The sequence below is a fragment of the Sciurus carolinensis genome, chromosome 2, assembly GCF_902686445.1.
Source record: "Sciurus carolinensis chromosome 2, mSciCar1.2, whole genome shotgun sequence".
Lineage (NCBI taxonomy): Eukaryota > Metazoa > Chordata > Mammalia > Rodentia > Sciuridae > Sciurus > Sciurus carolinensis.
In genome coordinates this window covers 194845801-194866263 of record NC_062214.1, presented here as the reverse complement: position 1 = coordinate 194866263, position 20463 = coordinate 194845801, and the positions used below count along the sequence as shown (strand labels likewise).

At 49.2% G+C, this 20463-nt stretch overlaps 1 protein-coding gene across 6 annotated transcripts in view; it reads right to left on the bottom strand.

Moving 5' to 3' along the window:
• The window catches only part of Eml1 (EMAP like 1), a 164110-nt gene that overhangs the window by 118546 nt on the left and 25101 nt on the right, over window positions 1-20463 (bottom strand). For 2 of the 6 annotated variants that reach the window (XM_047539678.1, XM_047539681.1), the window contains exon 1: window positions 8895-9083. The exons of 2 other annotated variants lie outside the window; for them this stretch is intronic. In XM_047539678.1, the coding sequence (XP_047395634.1) occupies window positions 8895-9027 (133 nt within the window). In that variant the 5' untranslated portion in view covers window positions 9028-9083. Of the gene's footprint in view, window positions 1-8894; window positions 9088-20463 lie in introns of those variants that run through there. 2 more of the 6 variants (XM_047539679.1, XM_047539680.1) reach the window with 2 other exon arrangements.

Below are 20463 nucleotides of genomic sequence, written 5' to 3'. Positions count from 1 at the left end.
AAAAAAATTTAGAACCATTATAAGGATATTAACATTATGTCAATTAGGTCTAACCTATACAACACTAAAAAAAGGGATTCAAGTAGAAAGTTCAAGAAAAATCTCTGAAAATTTAATTAATAATGTGTGATATTTGTGCCCAAATATTTTAACAGACTGTGATTCCATATCATTTTAAGATAATCTATGGCCTACACCCAGAAAATGTTGTCATTGTAATAAATGATGTACACTCTCCAGGACAATGTAACCATAGTGTGCAGTGGAATTAACAACAGCATGTGTATGATGTGTGGAAAAGAGAAAGGGAGGGAGGAGCTCTGTAGCCTTTATTCAGAGAGCAGCAATAAAAAAATTTCTCAGAAACGTGAAGCCTTGCACACTATTGTTTAGTGGGACAGGCCTCCAAAAACAGTCACACAGTGCCAGGTGCCAGGCTTGGGGCTGAAGGTGCAGCTTAGAAAACATGGAGACTTCCCAACTGCAGATGGCCATGAACTCAGGTTATAGGGTTGTAATCAGCACCTTAACAATGAAATAGAAAATGCCTCTTCTGGGTGTGTCCTCCCAAAATCCGAAAGCAGAGACTTCATAGATACATGCACACCCGTGTTCACGGCAGCATCGTTCACAGGGGCCGAAAGTAGGAGTAACCCAAGCACACGCTGAGGGTTGACAGGATAAGCACCAGGGTGGGGAGTCGTACGATGGACTGTTATTCCGCTTTTTAAAAGAGAGGGCATTTGGACATAGGCGATGGTACAGAGGAACCTTGAGGACATGGTGCCGAGGGAAATAAGTCTGTCCCAAAGGGACAAACGCTATAGAACTCCACTTCCATCAAGTTCCTAGAGCAGACAAATTCATAGAGATGGAAAATAGCATGGTGGGTGCTGGGGCTTAGGGGAGGTAGGATGGGGACAGTTTCAGTTTGGGATGATGGAAAAGGTCTGGAGATGGATGGTGGCAATGGTGGGCCACCAAGGTGGATCTGCCAATGCTTCAGAGCTGTTCACTTAAAAATGGGTATACCGGTCAATTTCTTGTTCCCCATATGTTACCACAACTTTAAAAAATGAAATGGACTAGAAAATTTGGTATGGAACAAATATTTTTACTTGGATCAATGGGTCTTTCCTTTAAATGCAGCTATGTGTGCTGAGTTGCAACCGGTAAAGCATATTCCTTCTGGTAACATTCAGACATATACTGATCCTACAAGTAGATACGTAATTACAAATTGTAAGTGGTATGAAACAAAAATGGAAGGATTCCAGATGGTTCTGGAGGATCTGAATTGGCTTGAGGAGGAAATTGAGGGACCAGAGCTGTAGAAGGGAGCACTGAGCTAGGGAAGGCTACTCCTGGCAGATGAAGGCACCTGAGGAGCCCAGGACTTCACTGTGACAGACACAGACTGCTCATAGGAGGACTCAGAGATCCTAATGGGGGCTGTGCTTTCGCTCCAAGAACAAAAAACAGTTGACCTTGTTAGTGTTATGGGCTGAATCCTGTTCCTCCAAATTCCTGTGCTGAAGTGCAAACCCTCAGGACCTCAGAAGGTAACCTCTTTGGACATGGGGTCTTTACAGAGGCAATCAGGTCAAAATGAGGTCATTACACTGGGACCTAATCTAATGTGACAGGCATCCTTATAAGAAGGGGAAATGTGGACACAGACAGTTTCCCACAGAAGAAAGATAATGGCCAAGCAGAAGATGGCATCTACAAGCCAGGAGGGTGGCCTGGACCTGGTCCTTCCCTTGCAGCCTCAGAGGAACCAACCTTGCCTACACCACCTTGATCTTGGACTTCCAGCCTCTAGAGAAATAGCAAGTGCCTGTTGTTTGACTGCCTGGTTTGTGGTCTTTCGCTGTGGGAGTTATAGCAAGTCAATGCTGTTGGCATAGAATCTCAAAGCCAGGCGCTGGCAATGCCACCCTTCATTACTGACATTGAAACATGAACTAGAGGGTTGGCGTTGTGGCTCAATGATAGAGCACTTGCCTAGCATGTGTGAGGTCCTGGGTTCGATCCTCAGCACCACATAAAATAAAATAAAGGTATTGTGTCCACCTACAACTAAAACAAAGTTTTAAAAAAAAAAAATGAAATATACCTTCTTATGATGAAATCATCACTCCGTACAGGGAGAGAGAATCACCGATTCTTAGCACTGATAAGGAACATTAAACCCCATGGTGTCCCACCTGCCTGCCAATGTGACTGTCGTTTCTACAGCACCCCTGACAAGTGGTCACTAAGCTCCTCTCACAAGTTGAAGAGCTCCAATGATTAAATAGATGGCTGCTTATTTTTAGCCCGAGTAGCCCTTGCAAAGCATCCTTCGTCGGTCCTACTTCTGTCTGGCCATTTGATCTCCTGCTGTCCTGGTTCAAGTTTTCATCTACTCTGAAATATTGCAATAACGGTCCAGGGACTGATGCCCCAGCTTGGTTTCACTACCCTGGGGTTAACTTGCCCAGAGAGACAAGTCACTTGATGTCATTTCATTCTCTGTTGCCTACCGTCAAGTGCAGACATCTTGGCACAGACTTTGTCCTGCTTCAAAGGCCATCTTTGGCATCCAACTCCCCTGTCACACCATGCCATCGGCAACTTCGGCTCTCAGACATACCATGTGCTTGAATACTTTGGACCTCAGCCAGCACCGTTCCCCAGTCCTGAGTGCTGGCCTTCCCTGCCCACCAGCACCAAGGCTGCCTAGTCAGGAGGGCTTTAATGGACCTCTGTAGCCCAAGCAAATCTACCCCTTACAATTCCTTTCCATATCCCTCATGTCAGTCCACCTCGACCTGTGGGACACCGTATGTGTCCATCTCTTCCAGGAGATCACATGCCTCTAATACCCGTCATGCCTGCCACAATGCGGAATCTAGCTGACAGGGATCAAAATGCTGCTGAATGAATGAATGAACTCTCCAGACAAAATTGGCCACCCATTACACTTGACAGACTTCCAAAAACTTGGAATGCAGCCCTCATGTCTGCAGAGTAACACCATTCCTCCCTGTCCATCATGTGACCACTTTGAGACCCCCTCATCTGCCCAGATGCACATCCCACCTCACCAAGTCAACTTTCCCCTGCATCCTGGTACCCAGAACTGCACATAGCAATCCCAGAGGACTCTGACCTGGTGGCACTTCCCTTTAGTACCTTGAATATTATAATTCTATTGATGTATCCAAAGTTTATATTGATTTTTTTTTGAGCAGCCAGGATGTGGGCTATTGTTTCACATTGAATTTCTGCTCAATTATAAACCCATCAGTCTTTTTGAAATGAACTGCTCTTGGGTCTTCCCCATTCTGTACTGAGCTAATTAATTTTTTTTCTATCTAAAGACAGAATTTATCTTTATCCCTGTTAAATGTCATCTTATTGGTTTCCATCCATCCTTTTACAACCAAAATCTCTTAAACTCTTAAATCTGACATGTAACACATCAGCTTTGTGACAGCAGGGAATGTGCCTTTAAGGTCTCCTCATCTTGGTAATTGATGAGCACATCATCAGTGCAGGAAGGGGACAGAACCTGCAGGGAGCACTGGGGACACCTGCCTGCACCTCCGATCAGCTCTTTGCCTATCCCTGGGTCTGCTTGTCCAGCTGTTTGCCTGTCTTCCTCTGTTTGTCCAGGGGGTTTGAGAAGAATCTCTGCCACTGCTTTGAAAGCCAGTCTGGTTACACCACGAGAAGAGGAAGGTGGTTGGCTGGGCTCTGAGGAACTACCTTTCCTGCCAAGTGTGTCGACACGCTAGCTCTTCAAAGATCTGTTGAAATCTTCGCTCAGAACCCATATTAATATCAAACATATCAGCTGCATTTTCCAGAATCCAACTTTTTCTGCTCTTTGGGAAATGATGACCTTTTCTCCCTTCCCAGTTTTCTGTGACTCCCATCTGGCAAAATTAAGGGCGGCTGGTGGAGCCCTGGAGAACTGCAGTCTCCTGCCATCTCTTGCCTTCCTTGGACTCCTGACAATGCCTCCCGAGGGATGTTTCTCCTATCCCTCCAGTTTTAAGATTATTGTCCTCACTGGAGGAAAAGAAGCCCACAAAACCAAGTCCCAAATATGCACACTGGCTTTTGGGGTCCTTCCTGGCTCCCAGCCCATGAAACCAAGTCCCAAATATGCACACTGGCTCTCAGGGTCCTTCCTGGCTCCCATCCTAGTGCTTCTGGCTAGGGATGTGTTTTGTCCTCAGCAATCCACTCTGCTTTTCATTTCCCTAAAACCCCTTAATTGCCTGCCCCAGGGGATTTTGCTCTTGAGATTCCTGCTGGTGGAAATATCTTTCCACTGAATCTGTGGGTGCCCTGGCCTTGCACCTGACTGGGAGCGTTAGGTGTGGTATCAGATCCTAAAAAGCCAAGATATTCTTAGCCTGGTGAACCCAGCTCCTGGACCAACGCTGTCACTGGCTGGGATGGGCCAGGACGGAGGAGAGGGTCGGCTGAGAAGCAGCACTCTGCTCAGACAGCCTTATCAAGGCTGCTCCAACTCCATTCTTCTATTATAAAAATGTTGACACCCCAGAGCCACAAATGTTGGAGATTTTCTTAGATAATTTGTTTACTGTCTGAAGAGACAGAATACCTCTTTATTATCTAAGAAGCCCTTGACCTTTTTACCCCGTAGGCTATTCACTCAGACATTCTTAATGATGTATTTCATCAAAAGAATTTACACGTTTCAAAGTATCTGAAGTGAAGTGGAAGATCAAAAGCAATAGTTGTTGGTTTCCTCTTCTTAGAAACATCATTGCATTCGTAAAACTCGCTATCACTGTCTCTATTGTAAGTGCCACAGAACATTGTATGTTAACATTGTATGTTAATCTATAGCCTTTCCACCGAATAATGTCAATTTCAGGACATTCGGTGATTGGCTCTATTGTGAAGTTTCGTGGCAGTTCTTGGCATACCACAGGCTAACCACAGAGTAAATAAGCTAATGTTAGAGCCACCGCTCATCCTGCAGTGCCTGGGACAGCTGGGCTCCTGCCTGTGTCCTGGCTGGTGGCTAATGTCTCCCTTTGACTCGCTGAAGTATTCTGGTGGGGATGATAAATTATATGGTCATCCTAGCTGATATGGAAAGGTTCAGCATCCATCCACGCTGTGCGTTGCAGCAGATTATTTTAGATTCACACAGGGTTATTAAAAACATCAGAAGCTGCCTCACAGCATCAAAATGGCAAGAAATAAAGTTGCCAGTCATCTAGATTTTTATCACAGATGTCAAGAAAAAAAGGCCCACGTCTGAGATTTGCCTGGGGCCTGCTCACCACGTGGCACCTGGCTTGCTCATCCCACACGGGAGCTGCCAAGGAAGAGAGTGATGTGGGAACGGAGAGATGGGAGGAGTCCCCAGGAAAGGGGGCGGGACAGTACCAGTCGTGTGCTGGGCAGCCAGGAAGACCAGAGAGCAGCAGTGGACGCTATTCCAAGAAAGGCAATTGCATACCAAAAGGAAAGATGAGGTTCGGAAGCGGCAGTGGCTTCACGCAAGAGGAAGGGTAAGGCATGGCGTGGGAAACCAGGGAAGGGAACAGCCACCCCACCTTTTAGTCTCAAGCCTTGTGGAACTATTTGTTTTTAATATTAAGGACAGTGTGTGACATGGCAAATTTTAAACTCACTTTAAAGTCACTTGTGCGTTTTAATCTAACTTCTCAAGCTTCTGTTTGTTTATTTGCTCTTATTTGTGAGTTCGGTCATCGGCGCTGCAGACATCTATGGAGCCATCTTCCGAGGCCGGCAACTGTGCCAGCCCAAGTCTCAACTCCAGCCCTAGAGGGACCTGTCCTTTGAGTAAGAAAATCTTGGATGGCGAAAGATCTACGTACCTTTTTACTTTGCTTTGCATTGGAGTTGGGTTTCCCCCAAACTGCAAATCCTATGTAAATCAATTGAGTTTGGGATAATGCGTGGCTAAGGCTCACAATTTTAAGGTAAATCTTCCAGGAAAAAGTGCATTCCTGCACAATAGTATAATGCATAAAGTCCTGTTTTCATATATTGTCCACTCTGCTGAGAAATAGAGATGGCAGCTGAAAGGTAGCTGGGGAGCACATTTCCAGGCAAGCTCTCACCCTGTGAGAACAGGGGAGTTCACTAGGACCCTCTTACTCACGACAACAAATTAGAATTCATTTTCATGCCATATACTGAGATGAGGTCGTTAGATACATTACTATGTGCCCTCTTAGTGATGTCATTGAGTGATTTAGAACCAACTCCACCCAATAAACACAACAGCAAAAGGCATGTCTCTATGTCCTGGGGGTTCAACACAATTTCACAGGCGTTCACTTTTCCTTCACTTATAACGGGTAAAATTGCTTCCTTCCTGCATCATCTCTAAGAGCACTGGCAATATAGAGGGAGGCTCTTTTGTAGATTCATCTCTGGTTATCCATGGGGCATTGGCTCCGGATCTTGCTAATTCTAAAATCCAAGTGTGGACAAATACCTCGTATAGAATGCAGTTATTTGCACAATCCTGTGCACATCCTCCTGTGTAGTGTGTGTGTGTGTGTGTGTGTGTGTGTGTGTGTGTGTTTGGGTGGTGGCAGTTACTGCAAGTGAAACCCTGGGCCTCACACCTGCTCCGCAAGGGCTTTTCCACTGACGACACCAGCAGCCCTGTCCAGCCCTATCCTTTAGATTACCTACACTACCTCCTAAAATGCAAATCCTATGTAAATAACTGTTAGGTGTATTGTTTGGGGAATCGGGACAAGAGAAAACATCTGTATAGCTTCAGTACAGACACAGTTTTTTCCAGATATTTCCAATCTGTGGGTGTCAGAATCTGTGGATATGGAACCACAGATACAGGTGCTGGCTCTCGTATGAGGAGCTGTGCTACCTGCTCTGATTTTATTTTTGCTTCTGGGACATTTTATGGCACTGTTTGAGAGCAGACGGAAAATCAACTCAAAGAGAGCTGAAGTTTAGAAAAACCATCTGTTTTCCTTGGAAGAGTATAAACATACACCGTGCCATGAAATCGTGCTGTGGAAGGCTCTTCCTCCCAAATGTTACTTTTTGAGCCACGACTATTAACATGCGCCTATAATGTCCTGGACGAATCTACAAAAGGTTTCATTCAGCATCTTTGTTTCTCTCCCCAGGCTGCCATTGCATAGAACACAGAAGAGGTTAATAATGGCACGCCTGCTTCTGGCATGCCATTCCTAATATCGTATTGTAGTTACACTATGTGACTACGTACCCCAGCCATGACAGCGCCTCCCGCACACCGTGGCCGGCTGAGCTGCCAGAGTGAGGCTGTAATCCACCCACTCCCAGCTCAGGTCCTCAGGGGCACCCTGAATCCCTGCAGCCCACCACGTGAAGAAGAAGCCCAGTCTGTGAGCCCGCACTGACAGGGCCAGGCCAACCTTGCTGGCATGGGAACGACCTTTTCCACTGTGCCTCAGTCTACCCGCCTGGGAAATGGACCACCCCCTCTTCCCACCTCACACCTGTTCCTTCTCATTGCTCCACATTTTCCCTCGTCACCATCTCTCAAGGTTTATCTTGAATGCCATCTACCCTCGGAGCCTTCCTCCCAGAGGTAGCCCTGCCTCCTAGGAACTCTTCACACCCAGGACCTGTCCAGGTGTGTGATGGTTCTCATGACCTCGCCTGGCTTACCCACTGGTGCTGCACTCCCGAAGAACAGAGACTGGACCACTCGTGGATGCTTGGTAATGAGCAACAGGTCAGGCCTGATGCCCCATCCCAGTATTGTACCTAGGGCAGGGCTCCTGTCACTGTCCAGGAAGGCTGCGACCCTGCCTGCCTGTCACGGCCAGTGCACCCGCAAGCTGCACTCCTGGTTACGTGTTGGTGCTCAAGTGCATGGCGGAACGGAACGAGGAACAACTCTTTTTCTTTTTGTATTTTTTTTAAACAGAAAAGCTCTTTATGATAACTGGACTAGTTTCCATTTTAGGCTAATTAGTAAATTGAATTTTGGGCTCTTTAACTGGCTGGGGTAAATTTAGCTCATCTTTTCCCTTAAAGTCAAGCTGTCAGAGGGATTTGCAAGATTTGCAATTAAAATCTTAACTTTCTTATTCAAGAGCATGCTGCCAAGACACCCCTCCTCCTTCCCTTCATCTCTTAAGCTTCTTTCCTACCTGGGGCTTCAAACGCATGCAGCAGGTTTGCTCCTTACCCTTGGGGCTGCGGGGTACCACGAGCATAGCTGACATCCCTGTTGCCCTCACAGGCAGGCAGGGCATGTGCCCCTGGCTGAAACCACCCATCAGTCATGTAGTTGGACACTTGTCCTACACCAGGCCCCAGGAGTTATTTAAAATGCGCACAATCTGCTCGTCCAGGGCTGCGGCTGGAGGTGCCCTGGAGTGTCAGGCATGCACCCATTAGCTGCTGCATGTGCGGAGGTCTAAAGGATCCCAGAAGAGGAGATGAGGTGGACAGTATCACAAAAACCCAGAGCGTTACACAGCGGCCTTGACCATTGGTGTGTGCTCACTGAGTCTGGGCTTTGCCTACCCAAAAGGAGCCTAGGAACGTCTTGGGGAAGAGTGTGGACAGGGGTTAGTGCTGAGGTCCCAGGCTGCCATCTGTGCCACCAGGCATTCTGGAAACCAGAGGAAGCAGCCCTGCTGGAGCCCCACCTTCTCAGCTCCAACTCCAAGCCCTCTGCACTTAGCCAGGGCCTCTTGGCTGCCCCCCTCCCACGCTGTCTCCCCGAGAGCCCTGACAGGGGGTCTTCTCAGACCTAGACTCTTCCTGCCAACCCCAAGTATGGTTGTGGGGCTCCCCATGACTGGTACCCCAGCCTCCCAGGAAGTCGGACCGAGGGTGAGATGAGGGAAGATGCTTACCCAGCCTTCCAGAAGCAGAAGAAAGACACCAAGCCGGGTTCTCCCTTGTGAGCCGCTGTTGCCCCTCCTCCAAGGGGAGCCGGGGAGGCGGTTTAGGAGCAGAATGCCTGCGTCCGGTTGCTTCTGTGGCCATTAAGCAAGATGGACTGGTGGTTTTCCAGAAGCGAGCAGGCGTCCATTATGCGGGCTCTAAAGGGCCCCTGGGGCTCCTGGGTTGCTGAGGGAGCAGGGTGAGGTCTGAGAGGGGAGAAGCACCAGCTCGCCAGGCTGCCTCCGCTCCCCATCCAGGCTCCTGCTCTCTGCCACAAGACCCTGCGTATCTGGGTGATAGCAAGTAGGGCAGCCGGGGCTGCCTCAGGGGGACGGCGACAGTCAGTGCGGCACACTCGGCACACTCGGTGGCCTGGGAATTCTACCCAGCAGAGAGGGGCTCAGGGAGCCAGGCCGCATCTCTGGAGTCAGATGGATTTTCAGTGAAGAATTACCCAGGGAACACAGGAAGCCCCTTTCCTCCCAAATGCTCAGTCCTGGGTAATGACTGCCCCTCTCTGGGCCTGACACGGATAGATTCTGGGAGCTCCTGTGGCCCTGGCTGGATGGGAGACTCCTGAATGCCTGCCCAAGGAACCCTGAAGAAAAGGTGGTCTGAGTTTGTCATGAAAGCAAATGTGTTTCACCTTGGGACTTTGATTTATTCTGAGATAGTTCATATGACATTTGGGGTGATAAAACAGCCTTCCTTGTGTGAAGTGACAGCCACAGTGGGGGGTCATCCTTATTAAATATCTTTATCCAGCAAAATTAAAACTTGGAGGCCTTGTGTTGCCACTCCCGGGAGTCCGCGAGGTGCGAAGGTCTAAATCGTGGGCTAGCTTGAGGACTTCACCTGAGGGACTGCGGGCCTGGTCACTGTGGGCCCAGAGGAAGGGAGGAGGAGACATCATTGCACACCCATCTGTAGCGATCGCCTGTGGCCGCTCTGCACCCCGTGTGTTCAGCACACAGAGCCTCTGGACCTTGGGCGGGAGGGGAGACCTCCTGCCCGCGAGTGAGCACCTCAGGCCAAACTGCAGGCTGTGACCCTCTAATGGGCCATAAAATCAGTGTGGCAGAGACTGAGGCCAGCATCTCGAAAGTGAAGTGCTGTGGAAGAGAGCAAAACATATGAGCTACACCACTGGGAGGTACCGAGTAGGGTAAGAACGGGCTCTGATTTTGCTCTGCGTCTGGTAGGGAGGAGTAAGGTCTTAAGCACCCCTGCAGATAGCACAAACTCCACTCAACAAACCCCGAAGGGGCGGGGCTGGGGCTCAGTGGCAGGGCGCTGGCCTAGCACGTGTGAGGCACTGGGTTCGATTCTCAGCATCACATATAAATGAATAAAGTAAAGGTCCATCGATGACTAAGTAATATGTATTTAAAAATAAAACCACCGAGGGCCCTGTGGCCTTGACAAAAGGAGGTTTTGGAGCAGCATTAAAACCTAGAAGGATCATTCCCCCCAAGGTGGATTTCGGGGGGAGGGGTGCGGTTTGTGACTTTGCCCTGAGGGTGGCCACACTGTAGTGGTGGCCCAGTGTAACTAAGCTCCAGCAGAAGGCCTGTTGTCCCTCGATGCAGAGGAACCAGGAGAAGGAGGCTAGAACAAGAAAGGAGAGACAAGGGAGAAAGAGCCGGCATGGACATGAACTCTGTCCGCTTCTGTCTGAACCCCAAACCGCACTTGTTCTGGGGATATCAAAAGCAGTCTGAACCAAGACTTGAGCCCCAGTCCATGAGTGTGACTGCATTTGCCTCTGACTAAGCTAACTGCCCGAAGAAACTAAAACAGCAACTCTTCAAAACAGTATCACAAAACCCAGAGTCTGCACCACAGAACACTCACAAACCCAGATATAATCCCCAAAATGTATGTAGTACGCGTATGTGTGTATGCATGTGTATGCATGTATGTTCATGTATATGTGTGTACATATATATACAAATATACACACATACATTTATACATATATATAATGTCTATGTATATATATATATGTATAAGTGTCAGAGATGGGAAAAAGCAACTCATTCTCAAGAAAAAAGTCAGTCAACACATACCGATCCTATGATGACCCACACATTGGAATTATTAGACAAGAACTTTAAAGCAGCTATTATAACAATATTGAGTGAAATAAAGAAAATATGATCTAATAAATATAAAGAGAAGACATATCTGTCAAGAAGCATAAAACATATAAACGAACCACTTGTCAGTGTTATTCTTAGTAGCCCAGAAGTGGAAGCTGACTGATGTCAGTCTACCAACTGCTGCATGGGGGAAAAAATGTGGTTGTCGACGCAATAGAATATTATTCAGTCATAAAAAGGAATGAAGTACTAATAGAGGCTGTGACCTGGGTGAAGAGATCTCGTGTTGAAGAAAGAAGACAGGCTTGAGGCCCTCACGTTGTAGGCCTCCATTCCCAGGAGATGCGCAGCGTAGGTAAGGCTATAGAGACGTGAAGTTGATTAATGGTTACCATCAGTCGCTAATGGGCATGTGGTTTCTTTTGGGGGTAATGAAAGGTTTTGTTGCACATCTCTGTGAACATACTAAAAATCACTGATTTGTGGACTTAAAAAAAATGAATCATGAAAGCCTCAGAACTGAAGAGTATCTGAGACAAGAAAAATCACTGGTTGGACTCAGTATCAGAATAGAGATGACAGAGGGAAAAAATCCATAGACTTGAGAGGTGAACAGAAACTTTCTAATCTGAAGAAGAGAGAGAGAGAAACAAATAAAACTATAGCAGGGACATGCGGACAGTCCCGTCATACCAGAAGCAGAGGAGAGGACAGGGCGCGACAAGTATCTGAAGAAATAACAGCTGAAAACGTCCCACATTTAGAGAGAAACAAATTACAGTTTCAAGACTCTCAGGAAGGGCTGGGGTTATGGCTCAGTGGTAGTGTGCTTGCCTAGCATGTGTGAGGCCCTGGGTTTGATCCTCAGCAGTACATAATATAAAATAAAGGTATTGTGTCTACCTACAACTAAAAATATATATAAATAAAAAAGATTCTTTTTAAAATCTCAGGAAAATCTGAACAGAATAATGAATAAAACTGTATTTAGGGACCGGGGGTGTGGCTCAGTGGTAGAACCACATAAAGAGTGTGGTAGAGTCATGTGTGAGGCAATTCACAGCACCACACATAAATAAATGAATAAAATAAAGATCCATCAACAACTAAAATATATTTTTAAAAACACTGTATTTAAGGCACACGATAGTCAAGTTGATAGAAACAAAGTAAAGAATAAAGCCTTAAAAGCAGACCACAAGACAGACCATGCACTGGGGCTATGTGGGGAGTGGCTGTGGATAAGGAGGCCAGAGTGTAAGGACAGTTTAAAGTTCTGGAAGAAATGTCACTGACAAATGAGAATTCGTATACGTGACACCTGTCCTAAGAAGGGGGGTGGATGTTGGGTGCAATGGCACATGTGTATCATCCCAGTGACTCAGGAGGCTGTTGCAGGAGGATGGCCAGTTAGAGGCTAGCCTTGGCAACCTGGCAAAACACTGTCAAAATGAAAAGGGCCAGGGGGGCGGCTCAGTGGTATAGCATGCCTGGTTCCAGTCTTAGTCTCTCACACACACACAGGATGGTGGGAGTGTGGATAAATGAACCTATATAAAATGATGCAAAACCAAGTGGGCAGTGAAAAGTTAAGGTGCATATGATAATCTCTAAAAATACTAAAGAGAATAGCTAAAAAGTCAATAGATATAAGTTAAAATACTAAAACTATTAAGACAATTAAAAAACTGGAAAGGCGAATAGAGAAATTTAAAAAAGTATGGAGGTTTTTTAGTTAACTTTTCATTACTGTAAAAAATACACTTGAAATAAAAAACTTAGTAAGGGAAAAAGGCTTATTTTGAGTTGTGATTTTAGGTTTTGGCTCATGGTTGCTTGGCCCTGTCGTTCTGGGCCTGCGGCAGTACAGTGCATCATGATGGGAACACACAGTAGAAGAGAACTGCTCACCTCATGGGGGCGGAGCAGGGCAGCAAAGAAAGAGATGGAGGGCGGGGATCCCAACATCCCTTTCCTCCAACTAGACTCTCCCCCAAAGATTCCACCACCTCCCAATAGCATCCAGGCTAGCAACAAAGACTTTAACACATGCGCCTTTAGGGGACAATTATCTAAACCATAGCAGGAATAAATGCAAAATAAATAATAAAATGACATAATTATATCCAATGAAATCAATAATTACATTAAACATTAAGGGACTAAATACTCTAATGAGAAGGCAGAGATTACCAGAATGGAATCTCTGTCTATAAGAGATCCATTTTAAAAATAAAGATACATAGAGGTTGAAAGTAAATGGACAGAAAATTATATATTATGAACACAGTACATATGACAGGGCTGGAGTGGCACTGTTAAGATTTAACAGACTTTAAGACAAAGAGTACTACTAGAGATAAAGAGAAACACATCATGATGATTAAAGGAAGATACAGCAATAATAAATGTGTATGTGCCTAATAACAGAATCTCAAAATCACAAAGTAAAAATCGACAGTTTTAAAAGGGAGCAATAGGAAATTCCATATCACACTAGATTTTAACACCCTCTTGTCAGCAATTTATAGAATACTAAAATGATAACAATAAAAATTGATGTAGATGATCATTCCCTCAATCCCTTCATCTGTTACTTAGATCAACAGGTTATGGTGTAAAATGTATTTATTTCTGTGACTTGTGGTTTTAAAAGTTTGAGAACAAGTTTATTAGGGTAGCAAACACAGAGGGCAGAGCCACAGATCCTGCAAAACTCAGCATCCAGAGGGCAAAGCAGATACAGATCATTTTGATACCAATGGAGACTATAAGAAAGAGCAGGGGAGGGAAGACAGGGATGCTCTTACTAGGCACAAGGCCTTGCACTCAGCTTGTTATGTAATTAAATAATTCTTGTTCCTTGGCCATGTGGTACTAACAATCCCTGCTTTATAAATGGAGAAAAGGAGGCCCGAGATGTTAAACAGAACAAAACAAAACAAAACTGTGGTAGAACTATGAACTGAATGTTCATGCCCCTTCAAAATCCATGTGCTGAAATTCTAACCCCAGCGAGAAGACAGGAGGAGATGAAGCCTTTGGGAGGTGACAGGCGTGAGAGCTTGCTTTCTCTCTCTTTGCTTGCCACAATGTGAGGACACAAGACAGCTGTCTGCAAACCAGGAAGTGAGCTCTCAGTGAACACTGGCTCTGCCAGCACCCGATCCTGGACTTCTGGCCCCAGAATTGTGATGAGTAACCGTGGTTGAAGTCCCCGGTCTACGGCATTCTTATGGCAGCCTGCACTGAGGAGGACTGCTAGGAAGTATGGGAACTGGAATTTGAACACAGCTCTGACTCTAGAAAACCACCGTAGGCAGACGGAGGAGGGAATCCCTCTTCCAGGAAGGAGAATGAACAACCAAGTGTAGACGTCACCGGAACTGGGAGAAGGGCAAAAGGAGACAAGGTGAAGTGGCCACGTGACACAGGACAGGAGGCCTGCACTTGGAGGAGGCATTAGGGACTGGTGGGAAACACAGCAGGAGGGCCGAGGCCCTGCTCCCAGGCGGAGGGAGGAGGGGGAGAAAGAGGGCCTGGGGTGCTCACGTCGCCAGTGCCAGCGTGGGAGGTGTGGCCTCAGAGGAATCTCCCGCACACTTAGGACCTGAGCGTCCCCAGCATAACATCGTGAGGAACCCTGAGCATCAGAAGTCAGTAGGTCTGCTTGGTCCACCCCATGCCGTTCTCATCTCTGCCTCTGCCCAAGATCTGCTTCTCCAAGGCAACTCTGTCACCTCCGCAGTCCTTCATCCCCCTCCCCGACACGTCATCAGCCCCGCTCAGAAAGCCCCTCTGCAAAACACTCTGAGATGCTACCACAGCACGCAGAGTGAATTCCTCTGTCCTCTGGGTCACGTCTGAGAACCACATACCCTTCCGATGATTCCACTCCACATGGGGCATTGGTGATGACCATGCTTCCGCCCTCAAAGGTAGCAAGGGTGAACCTAGCATCCAGTGCTAGATCCAATGTCGGCTGCTCTCATCCCCCACCCTGCACAAAGCTACTGGGAAGTCAGAGGCGCAACTTCAAGTCAGGGTGACTCAGTTCCCCCATGTACCCCATGGCCCCTAACCGGGTGCAGAATGGGCTTGCCAAGCATTTGCTGGATCAGATTCGAATTCAAGCACTTCTTGGGGTCTGTGCTGAGTAGACTCACGTGCTGGGAGAAGGGGAGGGTTCAGAATAGGCATACAGCCAAGTTCCTGTCCCCTAGGTCACAGACATGGGTGTGAGTGAGGGGCCCGGGGAGGCCACAGGAAAGCCACTGACAGCAACGCACTGGCCCGGAACAGGGCCTTGCATTTGGGTTTTTTGTTGTGGTGGTGGTTTGTTTTAGATAAGGTTTTACAGCTTGCGTGTTCTCAACTGGTTCCCCAGGGAATCCTGGTTCCCATCCTCTACATCATTTTACTGAAAAAGGAGCTGGGGCTCCGAGGGGAGGACTGGAAAGTGCGAGAATCAGGGCCAGCTGCCAGCTGCTGTCCCCCAGCCCATGGTCCCTCTGGCTCTAGCGAGACCTGCTCAGGGAGCCCCAGGTCTCTCTCTCCTCCTTAAAATACGAGCATGCAGCCCACTTTCAGTGAAATCAGAAGTAAACCCTGAAGTTCCTCACCAGGCCTTCTTCTCACAGTCACCATGGAGATGGGGAAATATTATGCAGTGGGGGAATTATGGGAATATGAATCAGCAGAAGCAGCAAGAGGACCTTTGGAAAGCTGTGACTCCCAGTGGAGGCGCTGCTTTTTCAAAGTAAACTCCCCCGAATGATGGATTGCACTTTGCTTCCTGTGGACACCGTGGCATCCTTGTTCCATTAGAGAATGGCCCTCTCTCTCCGCGCAAGCATTCTTCTTACAAGAAAAGCTCTGGCCATTTATTAGTGTGATTGCTGCTTGGCTACAGGGGGCTGTGGAAATCTGCTGGCTTCATTAAATTTTAAACATTTTTCCTTGCCAAGGGAAACAAATTATTGATGTTGATTTGGGCAGACGTTTAACGTTGTCCAATAGAATTTCAAGGATGAAGAGTTCAAACCTGCTTTTTAGTTCTAGACTCGTGGAGCTGTTCCTTTGATATTAAATAATGCTAGAAGGGCCCTACGGCCTGTGCTGCTGCGGTTGAGCCCGCCTAAAATGGGGAGTTGGTCTATGCAACGTGTGATAGGAACTACCCATCCACTCCCTGAAATAGGATCAAAAATAAGCTTAGCCTGTGATCCAGCAGCGTGGCTTTTAGGAACATAACAAAGAGAGTTGAAGGCAGGGAAATGGACGGAGAGGTGCTTACCCTGCCCAGAGTGGCCAAAAGTGTCCGTGGATGGACGAGTGGATACACAAAACCTCGCATGTACACACACGGAATATTATTCTGCTCTAAAAGGGAAGAAAATTCTGACACATGCTACAACACGGAGGAGCCCTGAGAACAGCGCGGGCTGAGAAGCGCCAGGCAGAGAGGAGGAAGGTGGTATTGTTCCGACTCCACGATACCTGGAGGAGTCAGGGTCTCAAGACAGAAAGCAGGGGCGCGGAGCAGGGCTGGGCTGGGCGATCCGGAAGCGCAGGGGGACAGTTTCCACCCGGCAGGGAGCTGGGGGAGGGGCGGCGGTGACGACTGCAGATCCGGGTTTCCTTGACGCCCCTGAAGCGCGGCTGAGAGTAATTTCGTCATGTGTACTTTACACTCCGATAGAGGAACGGGCAGAAGAGGTTAGGGGTCCCCACACCCTGCGCGGACGCGCTGCTGGCCACCACGCCAAGGGCCCCCGGACGCACTGCGCCTGAAGGTCACATGCACGTGGCTCCCATGGCCACGCAGCGCCGCCCGGGCTGTGCTGTGGGTGGTGGCCTGCGCTTCCTTACGTGGTGACCGCAGCGGCACCCTCAGGTGTGCCCTCAGGAAGCCTGCCTGACCCTCTGGCCTTATCGGCTCACCAGACCCTGTGAGCCCTACACTGGAGGCCATGGAGGCGCCACACGTGACCTTGGCCCTCAGAGCCAGCGGCTTGTCGGAGCGCCGGTCAATTGCAGCGAGTGGGCACCTTCCCAGGAGATTCGGAGGCGCCCGTCTCCACGTGGATCCTGGGCAGCCGCCTTGGCTTCGGGTTCTTCTGCCCCCAAGCTCTTGTGGGGATCCGTTCTCTTTGGAGCTCTGCTCAGGCTACTGGCCCATTTCTGCTCCACTGGTAGAGGACAAAGTGCTGGGATCTTGTCCCTATCCTCCTTCCCTGTCGCCTCCATGGCTCTTGGCCAACAATGGCTGGTGAGCCCCCAGGCTGGGACTGGACCTGGGCCTCACCCTGCCCTACCCTCCTTTCCCAGATCCTGGACGTCCCCCTGGGAGCTGGGCTCTGGGGGTCTGGTTCGTCTTTGCACCCCAGGGCTGGATTCATGGGACGTTTCAGAGGTCCTTGATGTTAAACTCTCATATGGCCGATATCAGAACATTCTCTCTCTCTCTCTCTCTCTCTCTCTCTCTCTCTTTCTTTCTTTCATTTTGGTACCAGGGATTGAAGCCAGGGGTGCCTAACCATTGAGTCACATCTCCAGCCCTTTTTATTTAGACAGGGTCTCACTAAGTTGTGGAGGCTGGCTTTGAACTCGCCATCCTCCTGCCTCAGCCTCCTGAGCCACTGGGGTTACAGGCGTGATATCAGAGTTTTCAAGTGTCTCTGTTCTTCCCTAACCCACTCACAGGACTGTCGACAGCCTGCTTTCTCCCCTCGTCGCTCCACAGACACTCCCTCCGGCCTCCCAGGGCTCTTCTGTCCCCAGGCACCACAGGGTGGCTCTGCATGGCCAGGGCACTTGGTGGCAGAGACCCCTCATCAGCAGAATGGCCTCACAGCCTGGCCATGGCCGTCTTCTTGGAAAGAAGGACCTGCCTGAACTTCAGACTCACACCAGGGTGACGGATGCATTTCTTAGTGTTGTCATCCACTGAACAGGACAGAAAAGGAGCCGTGGCGTCTGGCAGAGGCCCCACCTTCCCCCCCCTCTGAGAGCTGCCCCTGGGGAGAGTTGGGCAGTGCCATTCCTGGGCCTCGATTCTCCCCAAAGTGGAGGCCCCAGAGCTTCCCTCTGGCCTCAGAGCCCTGGCTGTCTTATGGGCAGCACAGGGACAGCCATGGGATGGGCCTGTGGGCCACAGAGGTGATGAATGTGTCACCAGGACCAGGCCCCAGCAGCAGAGCAATTTCCGTCTTTTTTGTCCACCACAGAGGGTGGACATGGAGGCAGCCCAGGCCTGATGCCTTGGTGGGAGGGGCCGAGAGAGAGGAGGACAAGGGCACCTAGCAGGGGTGGCTGGTGGAGGCTCTCGGAGCCCCGAGGCCCAGCATGAGGAGCTCAGAGCGGGGGCTGTCGGCTGGAGAGGGGAGGCTGTCCTGCATGGAGACAGCCTGGTGGAGGCAGAACAATCGGGACTGAATCCCAGTCCCTGTCTGAGCTGCCCCTGTCTCACCCGGAATCCCAGGGCTGAGAGGGGGAAGGGGAAGAGCTGCCATTGAAGACCCCGAGTGGAGGAGCTGGTGGAACAGGTGAGCAGGGCAGGGGAGGAAGCAGGCGCCAGGAAGGCGAGTCACAGAGAGGGCAGGGAGAGGGGCATGTCGCACAGCAGAAGAGTGGCCAGCGTAGGACCACTCAAGCCCAGCTGACCTGCCCAAGCTGTCTCCTCCCCGGAAGCATTCGAGACCCTCAGCCGAGCCAGTGCTAGCCAGAGGCAGAGCCGCCCAACATCCACACCTGCCTCTGCAGGAGGACTGTGGCCCCCCAGGCTCCGAGCCTCCTGTGGCCCCAGTCCCTCTAGAGCTGTCGGTCCCCTCCCCTGCATGCACAGGTGGGTGTGGTCACATGGTGGGGCCGCCTGTCACCACCCATCAGTCCCCTGGGGAGCCAGGCAGGCGAGGCACCCAGCTGGTGAGATGGATGGAGACCTGAGTCTGGACCTAGAGATGGGAGCTCGGGAGAGGGACAGGCCAGCCTCGCGCTTCCTTAAGCACGTCCCCTGTGCCCTTGGTTGTTCTGACCTGCCGCAGCCTCCGTGTGCACTGCCCTGCCTGGCTCCTCGCCTTCCTCCCTCCCTGCTGGGGGAGTACTCTGCCTGGGGTCTCCGTGCTCATCTGTTTTATTGCCAGCATCCAGCTCGAGGCTACCCTGGGTTGCTGCTGTCCTTCCGGAGATCCGTGAGTTCACTGCTCACGCACCTGGGTGTGTGCGAATGGAGTGTGTTTTCACACACACGCCCCCTCTATGGTCATTCTTCAACAAGCACCATGCACATGCGCCCAGGCGTCCTTCTGAGCTGTGGCAGATGCTATGGTTTGGATGTGGTTTGTGAGTCTCCCAGTGGCTTCTGTGTTGGTCCTCAGTGTGGCCCTACAGAGGCCCCAGGCCTTCGAGATGTGGAGCCTGGTGGGGTGACTGGGGATCCACCCTGAGAATGGACTAAGGTAGTTCTCGAGGGACCCAAGTTAGTTCTCAAGAGACGGCTGTGGAAAGAACAAGCCAGCCACTCCCAGCCTCTTTGGTTTCCTCTCTAGTGATACAGTCTCCCTCTCTCTCTCTCTCTCTCTCTCTCTCTCCTCTCTCTCTCTCTCTCTCTCTCACACACACACACACACACACACACACACACACACACACGGTTGCTCCTGCCATTGTGAGGCCATGTCACCAGAGATAAGCAAAAGCTGGCACCACACTCTTGGGTCCCCAGAACTAGAAGTTAAATATACCTCTTTTCTTTATTAAGTTACTCAGCCTCAGGCATTTTGTTTCAGTAACAGAAAATGAACCGACACAGTAGATGATATCAGTTTTCCAAAATGGTCATAACTTTCTACCAGCAATGTACGTGAATTGCAGTTGCTCTGTGTCCTTAGGAATACTTCCCTTGGTGTTTTAATTTTCATGAAGTCTATAAACAAGCAAAGTTAATTCAGTATGAGAAATCCAAACAGTGTTCGTCTTTGGGCACAGTGACTGGTGAACGTCAAGGGGGTTTCTGATGGTGTGATGTTCTTCTTACTCAAAGAACTGGTGACTCAGGAGTGCTCCATGTGAAAATTCATGAAGCTGTGAGCTTATGATCTCTGCACTTTTCTGTACACATGGACACCACAATTTTGGGGAGGGGTACTGGGGATTGAAACCAGGGGTGCTCTATCACTGAGCTACATCCCCAGCCCTTTTATGTTTTGAGACCGCGTCCAAGTCACTGAGGCTGGCTTTGAACTTGTGGTCCTCCTCCCTCAGCCTCCCCATTGGCTTGGATGACAGACGTGCACCACTGCACCCAGGTCCCACACTACGATTTTTTAAAGTTTATGAAAAAATAGATTTTAAAACAACCCAATGGAGCAGATGCTGTTTTTGTCCCCATGACATAGATGAAGGTGCTGAAAGTCAAGGTCACTGTCTGCTTCGG